At 35.0% G+C, this 12,275-nt stretch overlaps 2 protein-coding genes across 2 annotated transcripts; one reads left to right on the top strand and one right to left on the bottom strand.

Moving 5' to 3' along the window:
- Positions 1 to 1,615: 1,615 nt before the first annotated feature.
- Positions 1,616 to 5,833, top strand: PIP (proline iminopeptidase). Its single transcript, XM_086253626.1, has 11 exons — positions 1,616 to 1,796; positions 1,890 to 2,095; positions 2,962 to 3,060; positions 3,146 to 3,256; positions 3,338 to 3,400; positions 3,500 to 3,593; positions 4,006 to 4,103; positions 4,292 to 4,393; positions 4,496 to 4,609; positions 5,083 to 5,157; positions 5,546 to 5,833. Exons 1-11 carry the CDS (start codon positions 1,676 to 1,678, stop codon positions 5,642 to 5,644), a joined length of 1,182 nt encoding a protein of 393 aa, XP_086109752.1. The 5' UTR covers positions 1,616 to 1,675; the 3' UTR covers positions 5,645 to 5,833.
- Positions 5,834 to 8,485: 2,652 nt separating this feature from the next.
- On the bottom strand, positions 8,486 to 12,275 carry LOC147276487 (neurofilament heavy protein). The gene is made up of 11 exons (XM_086255124.1): positions 12,128 to 12,275; positions 11,613 to 11,677; positions 11,416 to 11,462; positions 10,377 to 11,311; positions 10,127 to 10,241; positions 9,966 to 10,038; positions 9,722 to 9,841; positions 9,517 to 9,636; positions 9,338 to 9,433; positions 9,034 to 9,245; positions 8,486 to 8,941 (listed from the first exon to the last, which is right to left on the bottom strand). The coding sequence occupies exons 1-11, from the start codon at positions 12,273 to 12,275 to the stop codon at positions 8,662 to 8,664; spliced, it is 2,211 nt and encodes a 736-aa protein (XP_086111250.1). The 3' UTR covers positions 8,486 to 8,661.

The following is a 12,275-nucleotide window of genomic DNA, read 5'->3' on the forward strand; positions in this document are numbered from 1 at the left end:
AGGAGATCAGTCATCTGACTCATCTCTTCATGGGTAACCATGCAACACTTTAGTTGGAGAAAGATTGAAAACAATGAGTTTATAAAACATTTTAGTCAATTCAACTATCTTTTGATAGTGGCAAAAAAAAAAAAACATATTTTTTAACAGTCTTAAAAGTTAAAAGACAATTCAAATGGTGTATACTTGAACTTGATAGTGAGCCTTTTAAAATCCACAAGAAAAGTTAATGGCATATATATAACCATATAGGGAGGCCCTATTCGCACTCCTAAAATGTAATCTTGCACTCCACTTATTTTTTATTCATTTAATAAATATTTATGAATAAAATTGCCAAGACTACCCTCAACTAAAAATTAAGGTACAAAATTACATATACGGATATACCAGAGTTTGTTAAAGTTTAATGTGTCCTCCATCTTCTACCTCTCTCCTTCCACGTATCCATTCCTCTCTAAAACTTTTGCAAAATGTATCTTTTAAATTTATAAAGAACAATCTATCATAAAAAATTTTATTCCATAAAGCTTTGAGAACCATATTGTAGCCCATCTATAACAACATATGAAATGCCCCGTGGGTTGTGGTTTTGTTGCAAGAAAAGGTCCAAAACCATTTAAATCAGTTTAGAGATTTTACATTTCGATGACCCAAAACCATAGATTTAAATCAGTTACTCCAATCTACAATTATATCCAAAATCCAAAAGAATTGAACCATTAAAAATTTTAAGATCTAAGCATTATAGCAGAGGAACTCCGTCTCTACAAATGACCAATTTCATCTCTTTTCCAAGCAGCCCAGTAATTCTCTCATTCCTCCCAGCCACACCATCGTACTCTCTCTCTCTCTGTCTCTCCCTCACATCCACAAAAGAATCATAGTCACTATTGTCTCTTATATTTTATTTGACAAAGAAAATATATGCAGAGTTCAACCTCCTTTTTCCTCCACTGCAACTCACCCATGTTCACATAAACAAATAAATAAATAACAATATCTCAATTCCCATTTTTATCACACCCACTCTCACCCCGTAAGTAGACCCAATTAACTCAAAGTAATTCAAAAACCTCCCTCTTTTCCCATGCTGCTTTCTCCTCAATTTTTACTTCTTGTACTTTTTGGCTTCTCATAATAGCAGTCATTTCTTATTTTATATTTCCAATTGGGTGCAATATGGGTTCATCTTCATCATGAGCAGTGGCCATAGTGCGTTAGGTGAAACGTTTGTTAATTAATTGAGGGTAATATTTGGTACTTCAATTGATTAAAGCATATTAAATAAAATTTTAAAAATAAAAAAATAAAAAAAAGTGCAGGATTATATTCGAGGAGTGTGAATAACACCTCCCTATATATATATAAAATAATAATAATATGAATAATATTAAAATATTTGGAATAGGAATCATAAGATTAGATGGGACTTGCAAAAGCTACTTTTGAAAGTTGCTTTTGAAATGCAAATAAAGGGACTTTTTTCCATCATGGACTATGATCAGTTGATCACTAGTGTAATATTAAATTCGAATTTGGTTTTTATTTTTTTACACATTTATTCTTATTCTAAATTTAGATTCCATTTTGTTTTTATTCTATAATTCTACTTTCCATTTTAATTTGGATTAATTCCTAATAACACCAAATACTACAGAAGAAGTAACAAGAAATGAGGCTAGGGACCTTAGGATTAGGAATAGGAACAGGATTGAGTACAAATTCCATTTCTCTAATTTCTACCATTTCGACTTCTTGGGCATCTTCATCCTTCAACAAGTTCACTGCTTCAGGTCTCTCTCTCTCTCTCTCTCTCTCTCTCTATGTCTGTATGTATGTACGTAGTGCGAATTTGACTGGAAATGATGGTTTGTTTGTGAATTCAGGGAAAAGGGATTTGATTTTACGAGGGCACAATATTGGTTGCAAGAGTGAATTGAAGCTACAGGATTTGAAGATGGAATTCGAAAAGGAATTCCCGGAATTGAACAGAAGCCTTTACCCGGATATAGAACCGTACAGTTCGGGCTTTCTGAAGGTTTCGGATATTCACACAATCTATTGGGAGCAGTCTGGAAATCCAAGTGGGCATGTGAGTAGCTTTATACATTTGGATTGAGTTTATTAGTTAAAGTTTTCCATTTAGTTCATAGAGTGTGAATTGTTTAATTTTTAAAGATTTTAAATTCCAAATCTTTAAAAAACGAGGATTTGCAAATGAACTCTACTAGAGAAGGTGGTCTCACGTTGAAATTACTAAATTAACCTGGAATCATTGCCTTTCTTAAAGAAATGATAAGGGTAACTGACTAATGTACCTTGGTTTCAAACAGTTGGTTAGTTTACGCATTGTTAACAAAGTATGATTGATTAAGCAGTTTTGAGTCAAAGAAAGAGCTATTGTAAAGTCTACCTTTTCTTGTCAATGTTGCATGGTGAGACTTGAATGGTTTTCGAATGTCTCTTAAGAGTTGTGTAGTAAAGGGAATTTGGAGGTGATAATTAAAACTCCAGTTGTGTTATGTTTAGTTGATAGTGTCATATTTTGCTGATTAAACTATAGGATGGTTGTGTTGAGAATAGCTTTACTTTGCCAGTATGAGGCTTGCTGTATGTTTTACACTGATTTATACTCACTGATCCTCTCGTCCTCTCCAATGCTGACCTAACACCTACCTGTTCCAATTGAAAAGGGAAAAATAAGTTTGCTTCTTCATTTCTGGCCTACCAGAATTTGCCGATACGTTTTAAATCGTACAATCAGCAGATAGCAGTCAGAATATATATCGATTCAGTAAATGTTCCCTAGTAAGCGTATTTAGCAACATCTTAGATGGGTCTTCTCTAAAGATATGTGTAATGTACTAATTGTTTATATTATATGTCTAAACATTCCATGTTGGGTTTATGATTTTATATTACTTATTGGTTTATAATCTTGTGAATCTTATCCTGCAGCCTGTGGTATTTCTTCATGGGGGTCCAGGAGGTGGAACTTCGCCAAGTAATCGAAGAGTCTTTGATCCTGATTTTTACAGAATCGTTCTATTTGATCAGGTTACTATTTCAGCTTTCATGCTAAGTTATTAGTACATTTTATTTACTCCTACAGTTTATATCAGCCATATTTCCTTATGTGCAGAGAGGTGCAGGGAAAAGTACCCCACATGCGTGCTTGGAAGAAAACACCACATGGGATCTCATTCATGACACTGAAAAGCTAAGGGAACACTTAGAAATTCCAGAATGGCAGGTCAGCATGTCATTTCTGGCTCTCGACAAAGAAAACACATACTTATTACTTCATAGAATTTTCTTTACTGTGATCATTCAGGTTTTTGGTGGGTCATGGGGGAGTACACTTGCTCTTGCATATAGCCAGTCACACCCCGACAAGGTGCACTACATTGCTGATTTACCATTATCTCATATGTAGTTCTAAATTCTTCACTCTATGTTATAAATTTTTTTACTATCCCTGTCATTGTGTTTTAAGGTTACTGGCATGGTCCTTAGAGGGATTTTTCTCTTGAGAAAAAAGGAAATTGATTGGTTTTACGAGGGTGGTGCTGCTGCCATATACCCTGACGGTATGCTACAATTTCTTTGCTGTAGACATAAGCCATTATTTGAAAATTTGTGTAAATGAGTATGTTCAAGTATGTATTATTTTCATAGTTTCTGGAAATCCTTATGCATTGACTATGATCACTTTGCTGTTCTACCATCATTCTATTGACATAAGAAATGTATTTGTGGAATTTCCAATTATTAGATGTTACAAAGAATTGTTGGAGGCTTGAGTTTCTGATGTAGTGATGTTGGAAGTTGGGAAAACTATTAAATGATTTATAGTTTCAAAATTCATAAACAATGGAGGATTTTTATTTTCCTAGTAACAATACTTGATAATTTGGTGCATCCAGATATATGGGCTTGGGTTTGGCATGTTTATTAGTTTTTGAAGTGGCTGAATTCTTGTGCTGTTTTCAAACTATACAGCTTGGGAACCATTCCGAGATCTCATTCCAGAAAATGAGAGGGGAAGTTTTGTTGATGCCTACAGAAAGAGATTAAACTCCGATGATAAGGAAATACAAGTAAGGCTTGCCTGGTTTTGGACATATGCTGTTTAATTATTTTGAATAATTTTTTTAAGTTCTTTATGTCAATGAAGGGTATGGTTCACATCTCAGGCATTTGAATGATGGCATGCAATTTTTTTATTTTTGTTGGAACTCCTATATTCTAACTACTTTATCTCCTTAACTCTTTCCGAACTTCTTAGTATGCAGCTGCTAGAGCATGGACCATGTGGGAAATGATGACTGCCCATCTTCTTCCAAATAATGAGAACGTCAAAAGAGGGGAAGATGATAACTTTTCATTGGTAGGTTGGTTTACTAATGAGTATAAGAGATCTTGCATAGTTGATTCAGTGATGACTGAAATTCCCTTTCAATTGATAATGATATTTGCTTTGTTGTATCAGGCCTTCGCAAGGATTGAAAATCATTACTTTGTGAACAAAGGATTTTTTCCTTCAGATGCATTCCTGTTAGATAACATTGATAAGATAAGGCATATAAAAACTACGATCGTACAGGTAGATATTTTATTTTTCCTCCCTACATCACGGAGATGCTCTTTCAATTTTTCTAGAAAACATTTTACCTTATCACATTATGGGCATGGTATTTGGTGACATAGTGATGTATCATCTTCAATTGCCATGCTTTTTCAGTTTTTGTGTTTAGGGTAGCAGTCATTATTTTAGCCTATTTTAGGCATTGTTTTAAATGAATAGTGGAATAAATTAGACCTATTACTTGCTGTCCATTTGTGTGCATATAGTTTGATATATGATGTGTGTGTGCATCATGATATTAAAGGCAAAAACTCTTTCTCTATATATGAAAGTTTTCTGCATGAGTATGATAAATGTGTTCAACAGCAGTTGCACATCTAGTAACTTAGAGTCCTTCCAATCGTATATGCTTATGTAAGGTTTATTGGGAATCTAGTATTCTAGTATCACTTGATACCTAAGCTGAAAGAACTATAATAATTGATTTGCAGGGAAGATATGATGTTTGCTGCCCCATGATGTCAGCATGGGATCTTCATAAAGCATGGCCAGAAGCTGATCTCAAGGTAAGATAATCTGCGGGCCATTTATCTTGCTGTAAACTGGTTTCAATTTATATGCTAAGAAGGTTGGTATTTGATCATTGGGCATGTATGCAGGTATGTCCATACTGTTTGGTGTAAACCTATTTTCTACACGAGCAAAAAATATACTAGAATTGTGTGTCGAATGTGTTGTAAAGGTCCCATCATGTGAAGAGCGTTTACGATACCAATAAAGGAAAAATGCCTTGTAAAGTTTACGTAAGATGTTATTCCAGAAATATTTACCGACTGTTTAAGATGCATAATGTCCTGCATCATGTGCACCGTTGCATCACCTGAATTGTGGAAGTCTTAGCTCTGTTTTTCTGATTATATATGAAGGAATACTGAATTATTTTGCTATTGACAGGTTATTCAAGATGCAGGACATTCTGCGAATGAACCAGGAATAGCTGCAGAACTTGTGGCTGCAAATGAGAAACTGAAGCACATAAAGAAGGGACCATAGGAAGACAAAGACAAGAATGCATATCAGAGAATAATCAACAGTCTTCCCCTGTGGTGGGCGCAAACTACAATCAGATAGTTTGAATGCATGTTCAAGGGCGGAATATAGTAGGGAACATGTTCATTGGCGCAAACTTGTGAAATAAAAAAAAATCAATATATGTTATAGAGAATACCAATGTGTTGAGCATGTGTCAGTGTCACTTGTAAAAACTTTGTCTTCTCTTTTACTCTGCTCTTTAACATTATAGAGATTATTTAAATTGGAATTCTCTAACCATTCAAATGCTTAAGAGATTTCAAGTAAAAAATAAAAAATAAACATGAAGTTTTCTAATAATTACAGCATTCCCTCTAGGGTATGTCTATTTTTATTTTGTATTTTATCGTACTTATTCTATCTTTAACAGGAAAATGCTTTTACCAAATAGCCTTAATAACGAGATTAGGGATTTGAATCCTTTCCCTGAACAATTCGCCTATGAACAGTTTAACATCAATTGAAAAATAATCAAGTATATAATTAACCCAAACTAGAAAATTAATATTTAAGAATTAGTTGTTATGGTAAAAGACAATTGGTGATGATGATTAATGCAACAAATGTGTAAAACCTAAATTCAACATATACAAAATTCTTATAAATACACAAAATTCTTGTGATTATATTTTGGGAAACACAATTTGAGATGTTGGAAAAAACTAAATAGCTTTTAAAATAAATGTCGAAACATTCTTGATGTGCAAATTACAATCAAGCTGGTGACAGTTTTATGCGCGCACATAATTTTTCTAAAAATATTGGACTAATGTATCAAAGTTGTGTAGTACCCTGAAACCCTTGATTCTCTCTCCATGGGGAATTCGATAGGAACACGTATATATAGAATGCGAAACAATAAAAATTAACAGAGACACGCATCATGTACATCAACTACATCTTCAAGTTTAAATTTAAAGCAACAGCTTTAAATTAGTAAATAAAGGGAAGATAAACTTGTAGGTTACTGTGTTAGATTGAGATGAACTGGCGCACATGCATAACCAGTAATGGTCGTTGGGTGGTAGTGATCGAGTGTGGTGAAGTCCACGAACTTGGGTGCCTTGATCTCCTCTTAGAACTAGTCCCAGCCGTTGATTTGCACAGATTGATGTTCTTTCTCCATTTCCCACAAGGAGAGACAGCACAAAATGCTTGTGAATATGTTTTGGTGTAATCACTCAAAGTAGTGTCATATCATTCATGCTAATTATATGTGTATTAATATGAGTTAATTACATTTACACCCCTGAGGTTTATCGTCTTTTCACATACACCCCCTGAAGTTTCAATAATTACACATGCACCCCCTGAAGTTTTAAAATTGTTGCATATAACCCCCTACAAGAAAAATAAATAAATAAATAAAAAAGAAAATATTTGTATTCAGGTTGGACCTTATATCTTGAATAATCTTATTAGGCTATTTAATCCCTTAGCATGCTTTTTTGCATAATTTCTCATCATTTTCGTCTCACTATAGGGGGTTATATGTAACAGTTTTAAAACCTCAGGGGGTGTATGTGTAATTATTGAAATCTCAGGGAGTGTAAGTGTAATTAACTCGTATTAATATATATATATATAATGTACAACAATTTTATACTACTTTTTGTTAATAATGAAATAGTTTCTTTTAATTAACTTTTAGAAGCTATTGACATTATTTGGCAAACATTTTGAAAAATTGATGAAAACTAAATAGTTTTAAAATGAATATCGAAACTCGCTATATATCGGCATCTATCATTATGCATGTTCACAAAGAGTTCAGATATCCACTACAAAGCAAATTGCAAACAAGCTGATGCAAGTTTTATGCACATAATTTTTGTAAAATTATTGGACTAATGTATCAAAGTTGTGTAGTAGTGTTCCCCTTCGAGGGTTTGAGGGTCCAGTACCCCCAAAACCCTTGGTTTTCGATAGTGGCTATGGAATATGTAAGCATTTTGTTGATTGATATGCTGATAAGTTGTTTGTTAGACTCAAAACTAAATATTTCTCACATCTTACCTCTCTTTATTTTAAAAAGAAATAAACATTATTAAATGGGAAGTAATTTTTTTAATAGAAAATTATGATTAAATATCAAATACCGACAATTTTTCAACAAAACAGTAAGACACTAAATTTTTTTAGTTTAGGTATAAACCTATATATAGCAAAATATTTTGGATTAGACCACAAATCTATATGAAACATGCATTTATTGTGGCAGAGTATTCGGGAAAAGTGTCAAGCGCTCAGTAGTCTCTACAGTTGTCTTTTTTTTTTTTTTTTTTTGGGTTTGGTATGTAGCTTTTATTGTCACACAGTCACAATTGTAATTGTATGAAGTTCATAAAAATTCGAAGTTTATAAAGGGATGAAGTCCTACAACCTATAGGTTAAATATTAAAGCTTAAGCCTTAAACCATAATACAAACATTGAAAAAATAACAAATTAACTAAGTTGTGATTGTGTCTCAGTATAAAAGTTGTGGCTGTACAACAGTCACAGTTGAATGATTTTGCCGAGCGCTTAGTAGAATCATGTTTTTTAAAGATGGTACATAAATTTAAATTTAGTATCTAAAGTGAAATGACTTAATATTTTAATAGTTAAAATGAAAAAACATTGAAATTTGGTACTAAAGTCAACGGACTTATGTTTTTATGTACTCGAGTCGGTTCTTGCAAGGAGGCAGGGGCATGCCCGAGGTGCACAGATTATTTTTGCTGAGAGGCTTTTTAAGTCCGGAGGTCTTAACACCCATGGATTGAATGGGGAAAAATATTTTGCCAAGCAGGTCATTGTCATGAAGTCTCAATTGGGAAAATGATCAAATATATTGTCTTCCTTAATACAACTCAATCCTCTCTCATGTTACAATACACAAATAAACAATTCCCAAAAGCCCAACAACCACAACAAATTTAATCAAGCCAATACAATTCAATGATATTATTGAATAACAACAAGATATCCAATGATATTATTGGGCTTGAACTAAGTCATTTTCCTTGTGCAGTCTTGTACAGCTCTTCGGTACATGGATACTATGAAAATGTGGCTCTTTTGGAATGGTTGCAGGCCTTCTTCCCCGAGACAATGATCTGGGAGGAGTACAAGCAGAAGCTTTGGTTGTCGAAGAAGCACCACATGGTTTTGTTGCTTTCTTGCTTCTTATATTTGTCGTTGAGGTCTCCTTTATTACACTGAGTTTGACAGGTGTCTTGGAGGAAACCATTGCCTTCTTCCTACTTGAATCAACCCTACACAAGAAAAGGCAAGTATGATTTGGTTTGACTTACACACATGCATCCTTTGTCATTCAAGATAATAAATGCCAGATGTTACTACTCACCCTCTCAGTATCACAATTTTTTGCTGCACCATTGGTGATTTAGTCCTTTCCTTCTCTGATTTTTGTACTCTGCCCTGGCCATGTTCATTTTGAGAAGTAACAAGGCTGGCTTTTTGGCATGTAGAAACATTACTTCTTTGTGAAGTCATCACAGATAATTTTTGTTCAAAGTCTCCTTTTGAAGTCTCAAAGCATGTAGCTCCCACCCTTCTCTGCATAATATACCATAAAACTCGGTTAATTTTTGTGTAAGGAACTTCAAGAGTAATCTAGTTTCATCTTCCCTATGACAAGATAGACTTACATTTTGATCTAGTCGTGTTTTTCTGTCTAATCTCTTTTCACAGTTTCCATGGTTATCATTCTCAGGTTCACTTTGTACAAGGCAGTTTTTCTTTGTCTATCAGAAATGGATGTATTAGTCTAGAGCTTTATTCATGACATGATGGAAGGGGAAAAAAAAAGTTTAACTAAGAGACTTACCTCTATCACGTTGTGATTCTTTTTTATTGACTTTGCCCTTGGGAGTCTTACTAATGTGATTTCCTTTAGAGGAGCATGAACTTTTTTCTCCGAATTTGCTTCCTTAAGCATCCCTCTTTCCTGAAATATGCTCAAATCATATCAGATATATCCTTGATGTCATTACTCTTTCTTATAGAAACTGGTCAGAAAAGGTTTCACATACATCAGTTCTAAACCTAAAAGGCTTGGGATTTGTGGGCTTTGGTTTCCTATACTTCACCCCATGAGCATTGGTGGCAGCTGGTGTGGAGTTCTCTTTCAGAACCTTATCTGCTTGATTGACCTGCATCATTGTTCAAGTGTTTGCAGGCATCAAAAACCATGAGGGAGAAATGTTTAACAGAAGCTTATCACACTAGAAGGTATGAGATTATTGTATGATTTTGAAGGGGGTGTTAAGAAGCTACCTTTTGTGAGTTCTTAGAAGCATCATGCTTGCCAAGATTGGTCCTCTTGGAGTGACCATTAAAATTCTGTTCTCTGTAATCATTTGACAAAATGTCATTACAATTAAGGTGTAAGAAAATAATAATATAAAACTGAAAAGTAAAGATGCACAAGTCCATACCTGTTATCATCAGAGATCATATTATTTTCTTTATCATCACTTTCTATGTTCTCGTTCTCATTTTCTGTGTTGTAAGAGGCCAAAGCATTTTCTTTGTTGTCATCACTCTCCATCCCTTCATGGGTGTTCCCCATCTCTGAACTTGACGTTGTTCTCTCATCATGGCCATTTCCATCATTGGCATTTTCCTTATCATCATTCTCTTCTGAATCCCTCTCTTCAGAACTTGACAAGGAGGTGTTGTCATCACTCTCCATCCCTTCATGGGTGTTCCCCATCTCTGAACTTGACTTTGTTCTCTCATCATGGCCATTTCCATCATTGGCATTTTCCTTATCATCATTCTCTTCTGAATCCCTCTCTTCAGAACTTGACAAGGAGGTATTGCCACCTTTGGAGGTCTCTGATAGGACTTCAACTTGATTCTCACCTAATGCGAGTTCTGAGATTTTTGCAGTTCCCAATAACTCTTCATCAGCATTTACTTCACCACTCTTAGGAGTAACAGAAGTGGAGAACCCTTTTACAGAACCCTTCCTTGATTTTTCATCAACCTCCATGTAACTAGAATCATTATCAACCCCCTCATGAGGCACAGGATCACAACACTGCTTTAAGTCTTTTTCCTTGTTCTTTCTCTTCATGGATTTGGCTTCCTGGCCCTTACGATTGTGAGAATGCAATGAATCAAAAACCCGGCTTTTAACCTCTCGCCCTCTAAATTGCTTTCTCGAAGTATCTAAAGGTAATGGCTTGTTATACCCCAATACATGTTGCTTCTTTCCATTGGTGATATCAAGTTTCTTCATGGCTGCACAAAGTTTTCTTACAGGACTACCAATTTCCACTGAAACCTTGGTTCTCACAGCCTTCTTTGGAGAGTGAAAGACCAGAGATTTTGCCACCACCCTATTCTTTGGCACCAAAAGATTTTTTGGCTTGGGGTTCCGAACACTTCGAAATGTATCCGGATTTGAGATGGGGTTTCTGTTCCTTGGAGTAGTGAGAGCCTTGGCTACAGCAGATGGTTTCTTTGCCTTAACATTTGGGGTTGCACTGATCTTATGGACAGGTCTGGCCTTATCTTTGGCATCAACTAACTTATGAGAGACTGAAGAAATCAGGGCCAACCTTGATACTCTAGACTTGGAAGATTTTGCAGGAGCTGTAAGGGGGCATTTCAAACTAGTACATAACAAATAAAAAAGAAAGCGGTTGATTATTATAAGCCCAATTACAAGACTATGAAGAGGAACTGAATTGAAACATTGAAAGCTTTGCATATATACCTTGGTGCTTTCCTTCGTCGTACATTTGGACTTCTTGCTGCCATGACCTGTAAACAAAGAGAATTATGTGATGCCATATCTAAAACAAAGTGAATTATGTGATGTCATATCTAAACAAAGTAAATTATGTGATGCCATATCTAAACAAAGTGAATTATGTGATGCCAATTCAAAGAAAACCAAAGCGTACAACTCACCCGAAGAACAAAGTCTTTGTAAACTGCTTCAGGGTCTAATTCTTCTTCATGCTTCCGATCACACCCTACAAAGCAAACACCAACATAGTAAAAAATTCACTACCAAACAAGAAAAGGGTTCTGGAAAAAAAAGGCATATAGAGGCCAGGGGCTAAGAACAGCACATATTTTTATTTCTATAATTAGGCTTTGGCTATCACTGCGATTCTGAAAAATTCACATACCATGTCAACAACAGGCTCAACCCATTAAAGTTTTCAACTCAAATAAATGATCTTTTCAGTTGATTTTTTCCATTTCCTATAGAATCATCACTTAATTTCCCTACTTATCATCCCCTCAATTTCTCAGCAACCAAACAGAGCTCCAAACCAAACACATCAAAACATTATCAAATGCAAAACAGATCAAGTATATAATAAAGCTAAGAGAGACACCCAACATAGAAATAAACTACATTTTCAAGCTTAAAGGAAGAGCTTCTTATCAGTAAACTGGGTTAGAGTGAGACGAACCTACGCGCATGCAGAACCAATAACGGTCGTCGGGGCGGTAGTGATCGGGTGTGGTGAAGTCCACGAACTTGGGCGCCTCGATCTCCTCGTAGAACTCGTCCCCACCTTCCTGGCCGTTAATCTGCGCAGACTGAGGTTCTTCCTCCAT

This window comes from Dryas octopetala, chromosome 8 (assembly GCF_963921425.1).
Source record: "Dryas octopetala chromosome 8, drDryOcto1.1, whole genome shotgun sequence".
NCBI lineage: Eukaryota > Viridiplantae > Streptophyta > Magnoliopsida > Rosales > Rosaceae > Dryas > Dryas octopetala.